This window comes from Psammomys obesus, unplaced genomic scaffold (genome assembly GCF_907164565.1).
Source record: "Psammomys obesus unplaced genomic scaffold, mPsaObe1.curated_primary_1811, whole genome shotgun sequence".
Classification (NCBI taxonomy): domain Eukaryota; kingdom Metazoa; phylum Chordata; class Mammalia; order Rodentia; family Muridae; genus Psammomys; species Psammomys obesus.
In genome coordinates this window covers 6,292,672-6,313,780 of record NW_026585587.1, presented here as the reverse complement: position 1 = coordinate 6,313,780, position 21,109 = coordinate 6,292,672, and the positions used below count along the sequence as shown (strand labels likewise).

Sequence of the window (21,109 nt, the reverse complement as noted above, 5' to 3'; positions counted from 1 at the left end):
CACAGAGTAAGCTACATCTATAACACTAGGTGAGTATTTAGGTAATACCATACTACCTTTTAATAGCCCTATGAGGGTGCCGGATTTGTTATTAATAAATTGAATTCACTGTAAAAATGTTCTTGATTTGTGTAAGCAAGAACTTGATTGTGAAAATAAAACAAACTGCTTTTTATATTACAAAGAATGGAGTTTGAGATGTGTTGCCTATTCTGTTGCAGGTATCTGATGTGTAGCCACGCAGAAGACCTACGGGCCAAAGCTGAATGGGAAGGCAAGGGGACAGCTTCCCGGTCCAAACTCCTGGACAAGCTTCAGAGTGAGAGTCACTTTTGTTGTTTTTGTAGTTTAGAAGTAGGTACTGGAAATCAGCTTGAAGCTTGTATGTAGCTATACTTCTACTGAGTGTGTGTGGAAAAGAGGAACCCATTAAAGAGCCCTTTAAACCAAATTTTTCACACTCACCAGTTGTAACCTCTGTAGTCAGTGAGAAGGCTGGTTTCAGCATTCTCCTTGTGTTTGTATTGTTTATCGGTGCTCTCAAGGTTTCCCTTGGAGGAAAATACTAAGCTCGGAGACAAAATGTGAACCAAAGCTTCAAGTTACAAGCATTTTTACATTTTTGTTTTTTCTTTAGTAGTGACCGGATTTCTTTAGGTAAATTATTTTATTTTTTTTCTAGCTGTGTTACATTGCCTTCAAGTAGTATTGGGGATTTCATTTTTACCGTATCTTTATATAAAATATCTCCTTTCTATTCCAATCATGCTGTTATATCATGCTGCAATGTGTGGAAATCTCACAAATCAGAAAATATACCCTCCATTTATCTTGGAGAAATGCAAAAGAGGGTTGAAATACATTTATGTCAAGACACTGTTGTGTGAGTTTCCACAGTACCCTTGGCATTAAGTAGCCACTGGATGTTAGCCAGTCAGTGTTTTGATTATTCTTTGTTAAGATTTTTCGTAAACTGGTCAGCTACTGATACATAATCATCATTGGATTGTCTCTTCATCTTCCTTTTATTTAATTTTGTAATATTTTTCTGTATGTGGTGTCTTTCCCCCCCGCAATTCCCCAAAACTCTCCCTATAAGATACAGCTGGTCTATCTGTTCTTTTCTAGTGGCAGTTATCACTGTAGCTTTTGACAAATACTCAAAACTTAATCTACGTCCTCTCCCTAGAGCTTGTTTGTGGAAAGGAAACAATAATATTGAGGTAAAAGGCGCAACAGGAGTAAATGTCTTAAAATACATTTTATACTTTATTATTATTTTTATTTCTCTTTCTTAAAATATCTTTTATTAAAGCCTATTTACCGCCATCAGTGATGCTCCCCCCACGGCGTTTACAGGCCCTCCTGCGACAGGCGGTGGAGCTACAAAGGGACCGGTGCCTGTTCCACAATACCAAACTCGACAGTAGCCTAGACTCCACGTCTCTGCTTACAGACCATGTTTGTAGTAGGTAAGAGGGAAACTTCTTACATTTTTCAAATGGTACCATTTTACAGCTAGAATTATGAACTTTACTAGAACATTTTCTAGGGTTTCTTTGTGTACCTATAACAGTTCATATCTGATTTGCCATTTATTCACAGTAAAACCCAGGACTACTAAAATTGAAATTTAGTGGGAAAAAAATCATAAAATTAGTTTCTAATGCATAAACCTATGTTTATGTAGTAAGCCACAGTTGGGAGCTGAAGCCCAAAGGCCAATTTTTCATATCCCTGTCTGTGGGTTTGGTTCACCTTCTATGTTCAGTAGCGTATAACTATGTACCAAATTAATTCTCTGCATATAAAAGCCTTGGAAATACTTTTCTGTAATCAAAGTTCTGATTTTGTAAATGAAGGGAGGGCTCCAAAAATGGTTAGAATAACAGGCTTTAACTTTGTGTATGTTTGCACACCCAAGCGCACAATTGAGCTTGGAAGGGTTCATGCTTGTCTTTGGGTGTAGTGGTGGCACACACCTTTGATCCTAGTACCAGGGAGACAGAGGCAGGTGGATCTCTGCAAGTTCAAGGCCAGCATGGACTACAGATCGAGTTCCAGGACAGATAGGGTTATACAGAAAAGCCCTGTTTCGGGGGGGAAAAGAAAATCCCTTCTATTTTAATGATGTTCTTCAAAATTAAATCAGAACTTTAAACTACCAGGAGAGCAAGTAAACCCTTTCAAATTCTGTGAAAGAAATTAGACAGCTGGAGTGCGCATACTCCCATTTGTTGTTATTGTTGTTTTTATTAAACGCATTGGTGTTTTGCTTACATGTATGTCTATGAGGGTGTCAGATCTCTTGGAAGTAGAGTTAAGACAATTCTGAGCTGCCATGTGGGTGCTGGGAATTGAACCCTAGTCTTCTTGAAGAGCAGCCGTGCTCTTAAGCACTGAGCCGCCTCTCCAGCCCCCACATACTCATTTTTTCTCATTGAAGAATTAATGAAAGGAATGAATTTCATTAATGATAGTGTATATGTAGTTGGTAAGGAACTTTTGAGTAACCATAAATACTACGCAGCATCCAGATAATGATTTAGGATGGTTCTTAGATGTGTTTAAACCAGGTGTTTTACTTTGGTTTTTGTGTTTGGTTTTTTGGTGCTATGTCTGTTCAAATGTTAGTCACAAGTCCTGCCTGAACTACACCCCCAGCCCTACAATCTGCCTGTGTGTATAGTTGTGACATCAGTCACCACACTTGTAAAAAAAAACATTCTTTGAGCTCTTGGCCTTAAAAGTGATGCTCATCTTGGAAGTGCTGGATCCTGATTTGGTCTGAAGTTCAGCTAGGAAGTGATTAGTGGTTCTCTTTCATTGGCCCCTTCCACACCCTCACACTGTTCACTCCTACACGGTTCATTCCTCACAACATTCACACCTTCACACTCTTCTTTGACTTATTAGGGAAATTTTTTTAAAGAATTTTTTTTTGTTGTTTAAATTGAGGTGGAGGGCTATCATAGACAGAAAGGCTCTGTGGTCAGTCCCTTGTTTCATAGCTCCTTTAGGAGGTTGGAAACTTAAAATTGTAAACCACAGTTTCTTTGTGGCTCATAAATGCATTTCTGCTGGGAACACTGAAAGGCGACAGCTAGACCTGATGGGGCCAGAAGTGTCAGAAACCTTCCTGGGTAGAAACAGAATCCCATGAGAAGAGGATTTCCCCCCCTATTTACTCCTTAATTCTGATCTGTGGAACTGACATAAGCAAATACTGGTCTACCTTTTCCACCCTTCACCTCAGGGACTGGGTACTCACCATTTCATGTATAAAGCACTCTGAATTTTGCTAGAACTGAAAGAGTTCTTGTTGCTCCTCAGGTGGTCTTTATGATTTTTAGAAACAAAAACATGGAGATTAGACAGCCGTGCAGGCAAAGCACTGTACGCAGACATGTCGGGGTTCTGTGCATAGTGGTGCTCTCACATCATTACCGGCTGTATAGTTCTTCTGTCCCTGTTCTTTCTTTTTTCTTCAGATTCGTATAGCATTAATACCTATAGAGCAAACGGAACATAAAACTTGAGTTTCATGTTGATGAGGAACAGTTAAATGCAGCAGCTGCTTTCCAGTTTATCTTGAGCTTTCTATAGTATTTGAGCACTCTTCTTTGAAAGAAATATTCCAGGCTCTTGATCGATATTCTGACCCCTCCTGGGTCTGTCTTCCCTATCTATCCCTTTAATCGTGTATCTAGGATTGCTTTTTGCCTCATCTTTCTTCCATAAGTTACACTTCCCACATCTGATGACTATTGGAAAAAGTCCAGAGCTACAGTTTTGATGTCCTGAGACTTAGACCTGAGTGCAGTTTGGTTATTGTCTGGTTATACATAGCAGATCCAAAGAGATTTTTTTCTACCTCTTACCCAAGACCTGCTAAGTCTTTTTTTTACACTGGAGTTGTATCTTTTTTATTTTTTTTCTTTTTCAAATGTATGCTCTGTATGGTTGAATGAATGTGTTTTCACGTGTGTGGGCACTCGTGTGTGGGACACAGGTAGGTGGAGGTGCATCTGTGTGGCGGCCCAAGGTTGATATTGGAGTCTTCCTCAGTTGCTCTCCCACTTTATCTTTTGAGACAGGGTCTCATGGAACCTGGAGCTCACCAGTCCAGCAAGTTTCTAGCCAGCTTGCGCCAGGGCTCCCTGCCTCTACCTGCAGAGGCTGGGATTGCAGGTGCGCTACCCTGTCAACCTAGCAATACGTGGGGTTTGCGCATCTGATCTCCCGACCTCTTGCTTGATGCAAGGACTTCAGCTGCCAAGACATCTTCCCACCCCTGCATTTTCAGTCTCAGGGAGGACGTACCTACCCAGTTTAACAAGCCAGAGAACCAGGAGCTATTCCCAGCTGTTCTTTCTATAGATAGATTTTTAAGGACACTAAATAACACCAGGCATTAATTCAGTAAGTTGTACTCCTTGTTGCTAAACTGGAAACTTGAGCCTGAATTCAATTCTTAAGTTTAGCTGGAGCTTCTCAAAAGAAAAGTTGATGGTTTTTAGCCATCTGCTTTATTTTCTTCTAGAATGGCATTGGAGCTAGAAAGATATTTTCTGAAATTACATGTCAATATTTAAAACTACTCATTCTTTCCTCACAGAGAATAGAGAATTGATAATGAATAGCTGAATTATGACTTTGAAAAACCCAAGTAAACATTAAAGAGTTTTTATTAGTTGTATACAGTTTTTTATCAGTTTCAGTGCATATATTTTTGGGTTAGTTTGACCATTAAGGAACACATTTTTTTTAAAAAAAGAAATAATTTTCTAAGTTTTTTTTTTTTTTTTTTTTACACCAGAACTAATGAAACTCCCTTTTCATAGGCTGTTTTATAAGTGTTAATTATTTAATACAGGATTATTATAAAATATTTATAGATGCAATTTAAAGATTGAGTTTAGTCAAAATGCTAAAATTTTTTTTCAAAATGCTGATTTTGAGTGAGTGACAGCTTTCAGTAGACAAAATGATTGATAATTCTGAGTTCTTAGTAAAAGGTAGCATGCTAATCAAAGTGAATGTTGTTACTGTGATCAATTTCAGGCATTTAAATGTTTAATAAAAAATTATATGGGGCTGGAGAGATGGCTCAGAGGTTAAGAGCCCCGGCTGTTCTTCCAAAGGTCCTAAGTTCAATTCCCAGCAACTGCATGATGGCTCACAACCATCTATAATGAGGTCTGGTGCCTTCTTCTGGCGTGCAGGTGTACATGTAGGCAGAACACTGTATACATAATAAATAAATTTAAAAAAATTTATTCAGTCTTTGAAAAATATTATTTAAAGTTAACATTTGGGAAGATAGTGCACCTGGTCATTGGCTCAAATTTTAGTTGAGTTACTTGACAGTGTTGTGAAAATCATGTAAGATACTTGGCTCTTTGAGCCTGTGATTACGGGGTGAAAGCATTTCTCTTGTCATTAGTTTCAAGACTTAGTGCCCTGAAGCTGGAGCAGTGGCTCAGCAGTTAAGGATGCTTGTTCCTGAGGACAGCTCAGGTTTGGTTCCCAGCATCCACCTAGTTAACAGCAGTTTAGCCAGCTCCAGGGGTCCAGTGCCCTCTTCTGGCCTCTGTGGACATAGTGCACACAGTTGGTACACGGACATAAATGCAGGCAGAACACCCATATACAAACCTAAAACTTAATATCTTGTGGAAATGGTCACAGGCAGTACTTAGCACCTAGTAGAGTGCTTAATAAGACACAAATATGTATTATTTTGGTTTAGAGTAAAAAAGCAAGTTGAATATTAAAGCAGTTTTTAGTGAAGTAGTTTAAAAGTTTAAAGTTGCCAGGTGTTACTTCCTAAAGCTGAGGTCGCAGTGTACTCCTTTCCTATGTGGGTACCAGCACACCTTGTTTTGTTTCGAGACCAGGGCTGGCTCTTGCTGTGTTGCCGGTTTCTTGGGCTCCGGCCAGAAGTTCACAGGTGTTGGGACCTTAGGCTCACACCACTGTGCTGCTCCTATTACTTATTGGTAGGGAAAACAGAGAGAAAGTCATTGACGTCTTTTGAGATAAACTTGAAAGTGTGACCTGGGCAAGATCATGCCTACCTATTAGTCCCCTTACTTAGGAGACTGAGGTAGGAAGATGAAGAGTTTCAAACAAGCCTGAGCTACACTAGTAAGAAAGAGTCTCAAAATGGGGTAGGAGGGCTGGAGAAATGGCCCAGTGATTAAGAGAGCACTTGCTATTCTTGCAGAGGACCTGAGTTTGGTTCCCAGTACTTACATGATGGCTCACAACTACCTGTAACTCTAGTTCCAAGGAACCTGACACCCTGTCCTGGCTTCCACATGGTACACGAGGCATGTGTATAATACATACATACATGTAGGCAAAACACACTCAGAAAGAGGTATTTTTACTCTTTCCACCATACAGTTCCGAGGAATTGAACCAGGTTGTCAGTCTTCACAGGCCAGTACTTTACCCATTGAGCCAGCCCCTCGCTCCCTGGTTATTAGTAACTGCGTGTGTGTCACAGCACAGGGGGAAGCAGAGGGCAGCATCAGGAGCCGGTCCTTTCCCCCACTGCCTGTGTTCTAGGGATGACAGAATCTCAGCTGTTAGCAAGCACGTCTGAGCCATCTTACTGCCCTCCCCCATATTCTTTTCTTATACCAAGTCTTAACTGTAGCTTACCTGATTGTAAATGCTTGAAAATGCTGCATTATTCCTTAATCCTTGTTGGACATCCAACTAAAGTCATTCATCTAGTGGGTAAACATAGTTCCTGAATAATAATTATATGAAGGCAAGTAAGCCTGCAGAAGACAGCAAAAAAGTATGAAGTTTTTTTTTATTAAATTGTTATTTTTAATATTACAGTTTATTCACTTTGTATCCCAGCTGTAGCCCCCTCCCTCATCTCCTCCTGTGCCCCTCTCTGAAGATTTTATATAGAGATTTTCACTAGAGTTGGCTTAACAAAAAGTACCTGGTGTCATCGTGTTTTCTTTTTCAGCATATAAAAATAAATTTGATTCTTGAGAGTTGTAAATCTAATCATATTTATACTTGCAGTATATAATGTGATCTCCAAAAGGAGTTTCCCCAGTTGTTAAATGCCCTCATTATTGCTAAAATATGCTTTGAAAAAATAATTATGTGTGAATTTCTTTGTTTTAGGAGGCAGTTCCCCTGTTACACTCAGCAGATACTTACAGAGCATTGTAATGAAGTGTGGTTCTGTAAATTCTCTAATGATGGCACTAAACTAGCAACAGGATCAAAGGATACCACAGTTATCATATGGCAAGTTGATCCGGTATGTATTCCTGCATGAGTCCTTAGATTGTAAACAGGGGCAATTTTATTTTTTTAAATTTATTTTACTGTGTATGTTGGCACAACATGTGCCTGTGTGCATTGTGTGTGTGTGTGTGTGTGTGTGTGTGTGTGTGTGTGTGTGTGTGTGCTTACGTCATGTGTGTGCCTCGCTTGCACAGGCCTGAAGAATGCAGCTAATCCAAGTTACAGATGGCTGTGAGCCACCGTGTAGATGCCAGCAATTAAACCAAGGTGCTCTGTAAAAGCAGCAGTGCTGAGCCATCTCTTCAGCCCCAAGAGGGGGTACTTTTGAATCTTAACTCACTGGCCTTTTGGGGGTGGGGCCCTAGGGAGGATTGGTTCTGACAGGTTTCTCTGTGTTGCCCTGGCTGTCCTAGAAGACTCACCCTGTAGACCAAGGTTGGCTTCGAACTCAGACATTCCCCTGCCCCTGCCTCCTGAGTGCTGGGACTAAAGACATTCACCGCCATCCAGCTGCTTACCTATTTTTAATATACATATGTCTAAGTGGTGGTCCTCTGCAAGTACCTTTTTGGCCATGTTTGTCATGGTCTTCCTTAGTTTCCCAGGCTAGTCTGGTCTGGAACTCAAAACTCTCCTGCTCCAGCCTTTCTGAACAATTGGCAGAGCTAGAGCTGTATCATCACGCCTTACTCTGTTGATCGAGTTTGTCTATACTTTGTTGTTGTTGTTATGTTTATAGATTAATATTACCCTAATTGTTCAGTGTTAAATATTAGAGATTGTGCTAAGTTGATTGTTTAATTCTCTGAGTGACTCGGAGGTGCTAAAATATAGTCTTGAGATGAGGAAACTAGGATAGAAATGTTAAGCCAGAGTATAGTTTAATAGCTCTCATGTGCAGTGTTTCCTGGTTTTCCCCAATGATAATACTTGAAAATTATTGCATATAGATTTTTAAGTGCTAAGTTTTCTCTACTAATAATTGTCTTTACCACTAGAAAGCCTACAGACAATGTAGAAATAAGTGTGTTCATTTCTTTTAATGAATCAAATATTTTTGTCTATTAGTAAAATAAAAAAAATCTGATTCCAAATAGGTTAGGGAGCTACACTTGTTTTAGGAGCCATTCACCTAACATCTAAAGTAATAAAACTTGGTTTTAAAGCTAAAATAACGGCTTTTGCCTCTTGATAAATATATTAGCCAAATAAGCAAGAAAGGAGTCTGAGAACATGCCAGCCTGGAGACCTGATTTTCCTCCCTGGGACCTACTTAAAGGATGAAAGAACTGACTCCGAAGTTATCCTGACATGCAGGTCATGGCATGTGAGCCTCCACACAAGTGTCTGCCCAGACAACACACACAACAAATAATTTTATTTGGTTGCTTGGTTTTTCGAGACAGTTTTTTTCTGTGTCGCCTTGACTATCCTGGACTCCCTCTGCCTCCTGAGCGCTGGGATTCAAGGCATGCGCCACCACTGCCTGGCTGCAAATAATTTAAAGGCACCATAGAAGGAAAAATAGAAATTTAAGACAGGTACTACTTTAGTGCTTACCTATGATATACTGTAATTGGTGGCAGGAAACCGCAGCATTCTTTGCTACAAATAAGGAGGTCTGTCTTTTCTTGTATTACAATGCCTAGTTAACAATTTAAAAAACTTATTGGTTGTCCTAAAATGGTACTGTTAAATACACAAGCCAAAATACATAGCCAATGTGCCTATCTGTCCATCTATTTATCTACTTACATATATATATATATATAAAATTTACACATATATGTATAAAATTATGCTAATTACTTAAGGAACCTAAGTATTGAAGTGAAGTGTAGGCTCTCAACATAGAATGAATATGTATGATATATGATATTTCTTTTATTTTCTTTAAAGATTTATTTATATATATGAACATTATTTGCGTGTATGCCTGCATGACAGAAGAGGACACCAAATCTCATTACAGATGGTTCTGAGCTACCATGTGGTTGCTGGGAATTGAACTCGGGACCTCTGGAAGAGCAATCCACCTCTCCAGCCCTAATATTTTCTTTATTAACATTAAATAGTTTTTGTAGCAGATAATGACTGTCAGCATTCTGAATTAGTAACAAATAACATTGTATGGTATCTGCAGCAGTCATGAAATAATTTGAAATTTTTCTTTTAAGGGATATTTTGTTATCTACTGTACTACCTAATAACTCTTTGTACTGTAGTATACTGTGTCTGTTTAAATGAATTAGTGATAAACTCAGTCACAGATAATTCATTGGTGTCCATTAAGGAACAAAAATAATAAGCATTTTTCCTCAGGGTAATTTAACCAACAATGAGCCCAGATATTAATTCTTTACTTCTCTCTCTCCCTTGAGTCCCAGTCTTCTGTGTGAGTCTGAATCAGCCTCAATGTTGTTTTGTGTGTCTGTCCCTGTTCCCAAAAAGGGCTTTTGCCTTTTTGTGTTTTTTTATGACCAGCACAAAAAGCATCACATGGGGAAGGAACAGAAGAATAGATATTTTTACAAAAAACTTTCTTTTTTTTTTTTTTTTTTTTTTTTTTTTGAGACAGTGTGTGTGTATGTGTGCGTAGCTTTGGCTATTCTGGACTCCATTTGTAGATCAGGCTGGCCAGGAATTCACAGAGATCTGCCTGGGATTACAGGCGTGCACTACTGTTCCCAGCTTTCCTAATTGTTGCTTGCTTTCTTTTTCTGACTCCAACTGACCCAGACAACAAACAAATGCTATCAAGTAATTTCCGTATGTTGTTTCCAGCATTTATAGTAGATATTTATGTTAATAGGTCACTTTCATCCTGTTTTCAGCAAATGATTATCACAGCATACATACACAAACGCATTACTTTGGGTCTGGGCATGGAAGCTTACATAACTTAAAATTGCAGCTATACATTCTCTTAGGTTGGGAAATCCAAGGCAAGGCAGGTAAGGTTGGTTGTTTATATTGTTTTCTTCTTTTTGGTTTGGTTGGTTGGTTGGTTGGTTGGTTTTTGGTTTTGGTTTTGGTTTTGGTTTTTGAGACAGGCTGTCTGTGTAGCCCTGGCTGGCCTCTAACTGGAGAGATCCACCTGCCTCTTCCTCGGGAGTCATGGGATTAAAGGCATGTGCTACCACACCTTGCTACATTGTTCTTTTAAAGGCAGCTTAAACAAACAGGTTGAGTAGAGTCGCAGTTGTGAGTGACCTCAAGGTGTGTGATTAACTTTGGCTGTGAGGTCCAGCAGAAGGTAAGAGATAGCTTTATAATAATTCATCACCGCAGTTACTAAGACATTAACTTGGTTAATTTCCCTACATTCAAGATGGAAGAAAGCTGGGTGGTGCTTGAACATGGGGTTAGCTCCAGCACTCAGGAAGCTGAGGCCAGCCTGGGCTACACAGAGAAACCCTGTCTCAAAAACAACAACAAAAGATGAAAGGAAATACTGAATTTCAGGCACTGCTTATCCAAGACCTTGCTTCTGTCCATGGAAACTTTCTTCTAGATGACAGGCTAAGAATAAGAACCCCGATGGAGAGATGGCTCAGAGGTTAAGAACACTGGCTGCTCTTTTAGAGGTCCTGAGTTCAATTCCCAGCAACCACATAGTGGCTCACAACCATAATGAGATCTGGTGACTTCTCTGTACATGCAGACAGAACATTGTATACATAATAAAAAAAAAAAAAAAAAAAAACCCCATCAAAGGAATAAAATGCAATTAAATAAGCATTATGTTTATATTCAATTGAATTATTATGGGGCTTTAAGGGAGCCTTATAGGTAGAAGTACCTTAATAGAACTATGTGGAGACAAAAGGGTATTCTGGTAGGAGGAATACTTCTAAATAATTTAAGTTGTTGCAAATGGCACTAGAAAAGTTTGGGATCAACTCATGGCCTCTGAATTCTAAGGGGTTTTATTACATTTGTTTTTCCAGCAGCTGTGTGTGAGATGCCCACTTCATTTTAGCCAATATAAAATGCCTATTGTATGCCAGGTTTTTTTAAAATCTAGGCAACTGAACATAAGAGAATAAGCCCTGATTAGTCTATAAAGGACTGTGGGAGTTTAAAAGAGTTGTTGTTATGTCTAGAAAGCTAAGGAAACCAAGAAAAGATTTTAGGTGAAAGGTTAAAGAACTACTTAGGCAAAACTGGTTAGGAACAGCCTAGTGCCTTTTGAGAGACCAGGAGGTGAACTTAGTAAAGCAAATCTTTTGTGTCTTTTGCTGAGGAGTTTAGATTTGTATGCCAGTGTTTCCCAGAGTTTTTCTTGAAATACTGGTATGCAGAATGTAATAGGTATTAATTGTAAGGATTTTTTTTTTCTTGACCATATTAACTTAGAAATGCAGAATTAATGCATAGATTACAATCTGAAATGTGAGGGTGATTTTTAGATGGCTGTGTATACAAAGTACTCTGAGACTGATTAACTCTTGATATGGTAGTACTTTTCAAATACTATTTGAGAAGTTGACCCTGTTCTTGGGGGAAAATCAACAACAGGGGGTGTTTTAATTTAGAAGCAAATCTTTATGTTTATCTGGAGTACTGTTTTGTCCAGATTTCGTTCTTTAATCAAAAAAGACTATGCAAGCCAGTGTGAACTATTGTTGATCAGCTTCAGATATGTGATGCCTCTTAGCACCTCAGAGAGGTCAGAAGTTGTGTTGTTAAATGTTTGATTTTCTCATGATCCTGGGTTAGACTAATCTGTCATGAAAGAGAGATTTAGGGGCCTATGAATAAACAGGGTAATGAACAATCTACTTCACAGTTCCATTTCTGGAGCTAGGAGATTTTAATTTTATCAGACTAGTTTCAGACCGGTCTCTAGTTGCTTATAGTACATCACGTGGATTCTTCCTATCCCAGGCTTAAAATCAGGCTCAAGGGGCTAGAGAGATGGCCCGGGACTAAGAGCGTTTCCTGATCTTCCAGAGGACCCCAGTTCAGTTCCCAGCACCAATATCAGGCCATTCAGACCACTCAAAACTGCATGTTACTCCAGCTCCAATGGACCCAACACCCTTTTCTGACTTCTGCACCCACTCTCACCCCAACAAACACATAAGTAAAAGTAAATCTTAATATATTTTTGAGTTGGGCTCAGTAGCTCTAGTCCAATACCTAAAACATATTACTAGATTTTTTTTTTTTAATTTGCTTTATTTTCTTTTTACTTCTTAAAACAGAAGCTTGGAGTTTGTTCTCTGTCCCACCCCAAAGTGTTGGGGATTGAACCTAGAGCATCATTCAGAGTATCCTCCTCTCTTCTCTTTAGTTCTGACTTGTGTGTGTGTGTGTAACTGCTGGCTTAGCTTATTTTGTGTTTCTTGAGTCTTTTCCTTCTGGTTCTTCATCAGTATATCTGTTCCCACCCTCTCCTTAACACTTTATGTTTTGTTACATATTCCCTAAATTGGCATTTTTACATGACTATATAAAATTGAATTGTTACTGTGAAGTGAACATGTCAGCTGTTCGGCACTTACCCATTTGCATTGTATATACAGCCTTAGAGTCAGGAAGCCCCAAACACAGATTTCTTAATCTCCCGAAAACTCCCATTTGCTTCCCTGGGTGGTTATGTTGTCATTAATGATATTGTATTGATATCATTATTGATGATAAGAGACTTAGTGGGGTAGATGAATATTCGTAAGTAGGGTTGATGTTGATTTGTTAGTGGAAGTGTAGTATGATGCAGTCACGTGGAAAAGCTGGGCAGTTTTAAAGTAGTAGACAGCAAATGATCCAGGAATTCTGTTGTTGTGTACATACTTAGAGAAATTGAAAACAGGCCGGGTGGTGGCAGTATAGACCTTTAAACCCAGCACTTCAGATCTCTGGGTTCACAGCCATCCTGGTTTACATAGTTAGTTCCAGGACAGCCAAGGCTACACAGAGAAACCCTGTCTCAAAAAAAGAAAAAAACAAAAGTCCACAGAAAAAGGTAAAAGTCAAATGAACAAAGTGTGAAACTGGAATATTACTTAATAAAATTAGATACCCTATAGCTTGAACAGAGACATTGGAATGAATGAAGCTGCCAACTACCAGAGATTGTATCATGTTTAATTTCACTTAAATGAACTACCCAGAATAGATAGATCAATAAAAAACAAAGTAGTGGTTTCTGAGAACTGCAGGGAGAGAAATGATTACTAAAAGATAAGGGATTTCTTTAGGGGTGATGATAAAAATGTTATAAAATTAGATAATGGTGGTTTTTCAAGACTGAATACATTTAAACTTAAGAGGATGTATTTTCTGTTTGTCAGTGAAGTTATTCAGATGTTTAAAAAGTAGTTTTTGGTGTGCATATTTACTTTCATTTCAGTTCCTTTCAAATTTCCTAAGGGTAGGTTCTGTGACAAGTTTCATATTCCTTCTCAGTACACAATATCCTCTGTAGAGTAGGTGATTAATAGGTGTGAGCGAATCTCTGTGGAGCAAGCTGCCTGAGCTTAAGCTGGATTGGCATAGAAAGGTCTCAGAATAAGTGAGAACATCTATGTACTTAAGTTCTAGTGCTAGAAAATGGTAGCTTTTAGGGATGGGAGTTAACTGAGTTGTCTATTTTGTTTTTTTTTTTAGGATACGCATCTGCTAAAACTGCTTAAAACATTAGAAGGACATGCCTATGGTGTCTCTTACATTGCGTGGAGTCCAGATGACAGCTACCTTGTTGCTTGTGGTCCAGATGACTGCTCTGAGCTTTGGCTTTGGAATGTACAAGTGAGCGAGTTCTATCCTTGGTTTAAGTCCAACCTACATATTTGTCAACACTTTATTCTTAGCTAATGTAGTAGCCCATGCCTTTAATCCCAGCACTTAGGAGGCAGAGGCAGGCGTATCTCTGAGGCCAGTTTCGTCTGCAGAGTGCATGCCAGGATAGCCAGGGCTACACAGACTGTTTTTTTAAAAAAAACAAAACAACTTTATTCTTAGTTTATACAGCAGAACCGTTTAAATAGTACTTCAAGTGTTTATAATGCGGGTGTTGAGATTTATAAATTTAAATATATGCTGGATAGTAAAGTTTAATTTATTAAAGGATGGTCAGTGAGCATTCCAGCATGCTTTGCTTTGTTCAGTGAAAATTATACTGTTGAATCAGAAAAGAGATTTGTTTTCATCACTCTGCATGAAGTCTAACCCTTCAAGAATAAAGTATCTGCCAAATAAAATTTCCCATTTTGATGACAAGTACACTATCTCTTAACCTACATTTAGTAGTCTGAGCTAGTTTAGTACAACTAAAGAATGTTCTAAGAACATACTTTTATTATATTACTGTTTCTAACTTAAAGTTTAATCTATGTTCTTGTCTTAGAAAAACTTGGCATTAGGTTCACTCTGTTTAACATGTTTTTGAAAACCCAAATTTAAACTCTCTGAATAAAAGAATGACAACTGTGGTTTGAGTATAAAAGTGAAACTTGATGGGATGGGATTTTCAGTCTAGTAACTGTTGATACAAGACTGGAAAACAGAGGTAGGAGGATCTCTAAGTTCAGGGCCACCTGGTTTACATAGCAAGCTCCAGGACAGCTGGGACTATAATTAAAAAACAATAATAATAATAATACCCCACAGAAATGACTTAGGTGGTAGCATGGAGGCATGAAGAACACAGTGAATACTAAGATGTAGCTGCGATTGAGGCACAGACTTCTAATGCTGTTTGGGTAAGGTTTTCTTACTACTCCTCTTTCCTTTCCTTACACCAAGTTTTGAAGAGAATTTTCAGATATTAGAAATTTGAGAGGCTGAAGGGATGGTTAAGAGCAAACACTGCTCTTTCAGAGGAGACCCGAGTTTGGTGCCCGCACAAAATCAAGCACGACACAAATGCCAGAACTCCAGCTCCAGAAGATAGAAAAATCCTAAAAATTAAGCAAGACATAGTGTCTCCTACCTATAATCCACCTGTGAATCTGAGGCAAGGAATACTGTTGTGATGCTGAGGCCCACGTGACCTTTGTAGTGAGTGGCCCAACCTGAGCAGCAGCAAAGTTGTAAGAATAGTGTAGCTGCTTGAGATAGTGCATGCCTGTAATCCTATCTGAGAGACAGGGGCGAGAGTTCAGTCATCCTCACCTGCATACAAGTTGGAGACCAGCATGTCTCCAAAAAGAAGACAAAGAACGATGGTATAGTAATCACATATGTGCCCACCACCCTGAACTTGATAGTGATATTAAATGTGTACATATGTACATAAAACATATATACTTAAACATCCAGATCCAAAGTATTTAAAAGTAAATACTTTTACTTTACTCTGTAATCCCTAAGTATTCAAGCATGTATCCTCAAAAATAACATTATCCTGCATGACATTATTTTATGTGTATAAACTTTTTCCTTGTGTGGATGTATACGCACCATATGTGTGCCTGGTGCCTGTGAGGTTGGAGAAAGCATCAGATCCCCTGGAACTGAGGTTACTGATGGTTGTAAATCACCATGAGGATGCTAGGAACCAAACCCTGCTCTTCTGGAAGAGCAATAAGTGCTCTTAATGGGTGAGCGATCTCTATCCCCTAACTATTATTTTCTAATACATAACCCAAGTCTCATTTTGTTCCAGAATTATCTTTGATATGCTATTTGTATCAAGCCAGCAGTTAACCACCGTTATATTTGGGACTGGGTTAGGGAAATGGCAAAACACAGAATAGCACAAATTGAATCTGATCTAAATGACTTTTTTTTTTTTTTTTTTCCATTAAATCTTTTTCCTCTTTTGCAGTAGCTATATATAGTCCTACTAGGGACAGGATGACTGGCACTTGTACCAGTACTGGTCTGTACGTGACTCAGGTTTAGTTTCTGGGCAGTGGTTGTTAAGGTATAACTGTCTCTATGCACTGCTTGATAAGTTAAGGCTTTTCTTAGAAGTCAGAAGCCTTAAGAAGTCCGAAGGCTGTTTATGTTTTAAAATAGGTTTCTAATCAAATGACCTCCTGTACTCACTGTTCTGGGCATAATAGAAGGAAAACATTGCTCCCCCAGAACTCACTGTTTTAACATACTTGTTAAAAGTAAGCACCCAAGGTTGGGGTGTTTTTTGTATTTGTATTTAAACTTTTAACTGTTTTGGTCAAGTGACTACAACGGTAATTAAGTGGCTGAGATTGGGGAAGGATTTAGATGTTGAATTGGGTGTTTTATTTTATTCTGGTTTTTGTTGTTCTTTTCATATAAGGGAGACATCTAGTTTTCTACTTTGTGCCTCTTGTGCCTTTATAACTTGGCCCCAGGTACCTAATCATACCCTTTGTTTTCACTATTTTTACTTTTGATTACCCATTTCTCACAGGAAAATTATGCCCATGTACTTTTTATTATACCAAGGGCAGCTATTACCTCTCAGATCCTGTTTCTAATCCCTGAACAAAATGGAACAAGACTAGATTAAATGGTATGTGTAATGTCTCCTAAGTTGAATAACTTAGAACATGTAACAGGAGGATGTCTGAGGTTTAAGCAGCTAAACAATCTTACTTAAATGGAAGCTTTGTAGAATGCTATGCTAAACAGTACAGAGATTTATTTTCTTTGTTCTGCTTTTAATTGAAATAGTTACATATTAGAAAAAAGTAGTCTTTTCCTATCTTGCCGTATCGTGAACATTTGAATATGAAATTTAGCATAATTAAAATTGTCCTTAGCATGTTTTAAGGGCATAGTTTTACTACCCATTGTGTTCTTAAAGAATTGCTTATTGCATTAACTGTAGTTTTAGGATAAACTTCAAAGGAATTTTGGACTGAGGGAAGCTTAGAAGGATTTAGGTGTGTAGCTGTGGCTTTTTCATTATCTTGATTGTGAAAAAGTACGTTAGTTTATGAATTCAATTCGTTTGAAATGAGAAATTTATTAAACCTTATTTCGTCATATCAGAACTTCTTAATTTTTCTTTAAGTGCTATAATCTTGTTTCTGGTGAGGCCGTCAAATTATGTTTCTCTGATTAGGAAAATACCCCCATTACCTTCCTTTCTCCTTTTTCCTTCTCCTTCCTTTTCCCCTCTCTTCCTTTCCAGCCTTTTCTTTCTTTACATATACCCCTTAGAGAGGAATCTTAACATCTTATCTACAGTATTATTTCATTATAGACGGGAGAATTAAGAACAAAAATGAGCCAATCTCATGAAGACAGTTTGACCAGTGTAGCCTGGAATCCAGATGGGAAACGCTTTGTGACAGGAGGTCAGCGTGGGCAGTTCTATCAGTGTGTAAGTATTGAGTCCCTGCCTTCTTGCCAGTCAGTATCTGCCTGTTTAAAAGTACATTGAAATGTTTTTTTTTTTTTTTTTTTTTTTTTTTTTTTTTTTTTTTTTTTTTTTTATTTTTTTTTTTTTTTTTTTTTTTTTTTTTTTTTTTTTTTTTTTTTTTTATTTCTTTGTTTCTAATGATTGCTTTAAATTTACAGTTGTCAGGTATGGTGGCATCTGCTTTAAATCACAGTACTTGATTAGTAGAGATAGACAAATCTCTACTATTCTACAGGCTAGCCAAAGCTACATAGCAAGACCCATCTCAAAAAGAAAAAAACAACAGATGAAGATAAAATAAATTTGCAGATTCACTTGGCACATATTATATGAAAACCTGTTTTACCATTCTCTTAAATGAATATTTAATAGAATTTATGTTACCTTTTCTCTTTTCTCCCACTTTAGGTATTCATGAGAAGTGTAGAATTAGCTAGGCATGGTGGCTATAATCCCAGCATTTGGGAGGCAGAGGCAAATGGATTTCTGAGTTCTAGGCCAGCCAGGACTACATAGTGAGACCCTGTCTCAAAAACAAAGGTACTAATTTATAGGGCTGAAAAGTTTAGCAATTTTCTTTTGCGTGGTTTTAGGCCTTCTTAAGCAAAATACTGCTAGCCAGGCTTGGTGGGCTGTGCATATAATCCCTGAGCTTGGGAGGCTGAGGCAAGAGAATTGCAAAGAGTTAAAGGGTAGCTGGCCTATAGTGAGTTCCATACCAGCCTGGACTAAAAAGTGAGACCCCCATCTCAAGAAATAAACAATAACTGTAGGACTGAGCTCAGTTAGAAGAAGGTCTGGCTAGCATATACAGCTTCTAGTTTGCTCCCTGGAGCTCAGTAAAACTGTGCATTGAGGTACACACCATAATTCCAGCACTTGGGAGGTAGAGACAATAGGACCAGTTCAAGGTCCTCCTTGGCTGCACATTCAGCCTGGGATATATGAGACCTTGTGTGTGACAACAACAAATACAAGAACGCTGAATTTGATGACTAGACTAAATAGAAGTAAAAACATTCAATGCTGGGGCCGAAAGGATGGCTTAGCAGTTGAGCATGCAGTTCCCTTCTGCAGGACTCAGGGTGGCTTCCCAGCACCCGTGTTGAGTGGGTCAACTACCTCTAACTCTGCTCTCAGAGGGTCCAGTGTACCCTTGTACATGCGCACACACCCTCACATGGGCACACAATTTTAAAAATTAACCCGTAAATAAAAGTGATGATGGGGAAGGCTGGAGAGATGGCTAGTGGTTAAGAGCACTGTCTGCTCTTCCAAAGGACTCAGGTTCAATTCCCAGCACCCATATGGCAGCTCACAACTGTCTGTAACTGCAGTTCCAAGGGATCTGACATCATCACACTAATGTACATAAAATAAAATTAAATAAATTATCGAAAAAAAAGTGATGACTGCTGACAACATATTTCAGTCATTTAAAGTCATATGGTTATAATAGGTGTTTTCAGATTATTTGTAATTTTTTTTTTCTTACTGCATCTCTTCAGTTAGGTGCTTATTTAGATAAACTCTATAGTTGGTCTTTATGGAATAAAACACATTTTTAATAGGCTATGCAACAGACCTCTTCTGGGTAAGTCATTTAATATCCTTCAAGGGCAGCTCACTGACATTCCAATTACAATATCTCCTTGGGTAGGTGATGAAAGTTGCTACTTTGAAATAAGATGACGCTTATGGAATTTATAGCTGTTTATTGTAGCAGGTTATAAACTATTAATTCTTAGTTCTTGTTTTTCATATCTCATCTTTGCATGTCATAGTGTTCCAGTACAGACCTGTAGTCAAAGCCCCACCAGTTAAGGTGCTTGTCGAGCTGTTCTCATAAGGACTTGCCAAGCATTTCTTTCAGGTCTGTTTTCTCAGTGGTTTTTGTTTATTGTATTTCTTTTCTGCTTAGGACCTGGATGGAAATCTTTTGGACTCCTGGGAGGGGGTGAGAGTGCAGTGCCTATGGTGCTTGAGTGATGGGAAGACTGTACTGGCTTCTGACACACACCAGAGAATCCGGGGCTACAACTTCGAGGACCTTACAGATAGAAACATGTAACCATTATTTTGTTTCCATCAGAAATTGTCTAATTTAGCCAGGCATCATGGTGTACCCCCTTAGTCCTAGAGCTGGGGAGGCAGAGACAGGCGGATCTCTGTGAGTTTAAGGCCAGCCTGGTCTACAAAGTGAGTTCTAGGACAGCCAGGGCTACACAGAGAAATCTGTCTTGAAAAACCACAAAAAATAAATAAATGAATAAATAAATAGATAGATAGATAGATAGATAAATAAATAAATAAATAAGGCTGTAATTTATAACAAAATGTATGTATTTGGGCTTTTTCAGAAAAGCAATTTTTTTGTTTTTTATTTTGATTGGTTATTTGAATTCGTATTTAGGTGGTACTTGTTAACTCATTTTGATTAACATGTAAGGCAAAGATGTCATTTAAGCTATAGTATTTTGTAGTCTCTCATAACTTGAAATTTTTGACTCTTCATTTGATATTCCTGACAAATTATTTCTGATTACAGAGTACAGGAAGATCATCCTATTATGTCATTTACAATTTCAAAAAATGGCCGATTAGCTTTGTTAAATGTAGCAACTCAGGTATGTTTTTTGTTTTTGTTTGTTTATTTTTTAAAACTTTTAGAAAAATTCAGATTAGTAAAGGTTTCTTTCTGTTTTAGTAAGAATGTTAAATATGTGTGTTTAGTGTTTAAATGTGTAGGGATTAGCTATAAGTTAATTGAAATACTAGCATTTGCACAAATAGGAAATGAAAATGCTCTAATGGGCAAAGGAATATTAACAAATTATTGTAAATTCTGAGATTGGGTATGGTAAACCATGCCTTTGTCCCAGAAATTGATGGGCCTTTTCTGTGAATTTAAGAGCAGCCTGTTCTTCATAGCAGGTCCAAGCCACCCGGGGCTAGATCAGTGGTTCTCAACCTATGGTTTCAAATGACTCTTTCATTGGGCCACCTATCAGATAGCCTGCCTATTAGATATTTACTTTACGATCATAACAGTAGCAAAATTACAGTTAATAATTTCCTGTTGGAGGTCACCACAACACAACGAACTACAGTAAAAGGCCCACAGCATTAAGGGAGGTTGAACCACTTGGCTAGATAGTCTCTGTCCTTTAAAAAAGCCTGTATTCTTAAGAACTTGGGAGGGCCAGGTGTAGTGGTGAACACTTTTCATACCAGCACTAGGGAAATGGAGACAGGGGAATTTCGGCCAGCCTAGTCTACAGAGCAAGTCCCAAGACAGCCAGGGCTACATACAGAGAAACTCTTGTAACCAAGAAGGGGGTGAGGGTGGGACAAGGAAGGAAGAAAAGAAAGAATTTGGGAAGATTTATCAGTTTCAGGGGAGCCCAAGGCATACAGTGAGATTTGAGATTGTCTTTTAAAAACAACAACAACCCAAAAAAAAAAAAAAGCCACATAGAGGAAGCAGAATCAGCCAGGCTATATAAAGACCCTGTCTCAAAA

General features: G+C 38.3%; 1 protein-coding gene across 2 annotated transcripts in view; it reads left to right on the top strand.

Annotated features, from left to right (window-relative positions):
• Wdr26 (WD repeat domain 26) overlaps positions 1-21,109 on the top strand; it is a 43,193-nt gene that overhangs the window by 11,844 nt on the left and 10,240 nt on the right. For both annotated transcript variants that reach the window (XM_055609343.1, XM_055609333.1), the window contains exons 5-11: positions 222-319; positions 1,316-1,472; positions 7,159-7,297; positions 13,900-14,040; positions 17,429-17,548; positions 19,509-19,654; positions 20,136-20,214. In XM_055609343.1, coding sequence (XP_055465318.1) covers positions 222-319; positions 1,316-1,472; positions 7,159-7,297; positions 13,900-14,040; positions 17,429-17,548; positions 19,509-19,654; positions 20,136-20,214 — 880 coding nt within the window. The remainder of the gene's footprint in view (positions 1-221; positions 320-1,315; positions 1,473-7,158; positions 7,298-13,899; positions 14,041-17,428; positions 17,549-19,508; positions 19,655-20,135; positions 20,215-21,109) is intronic.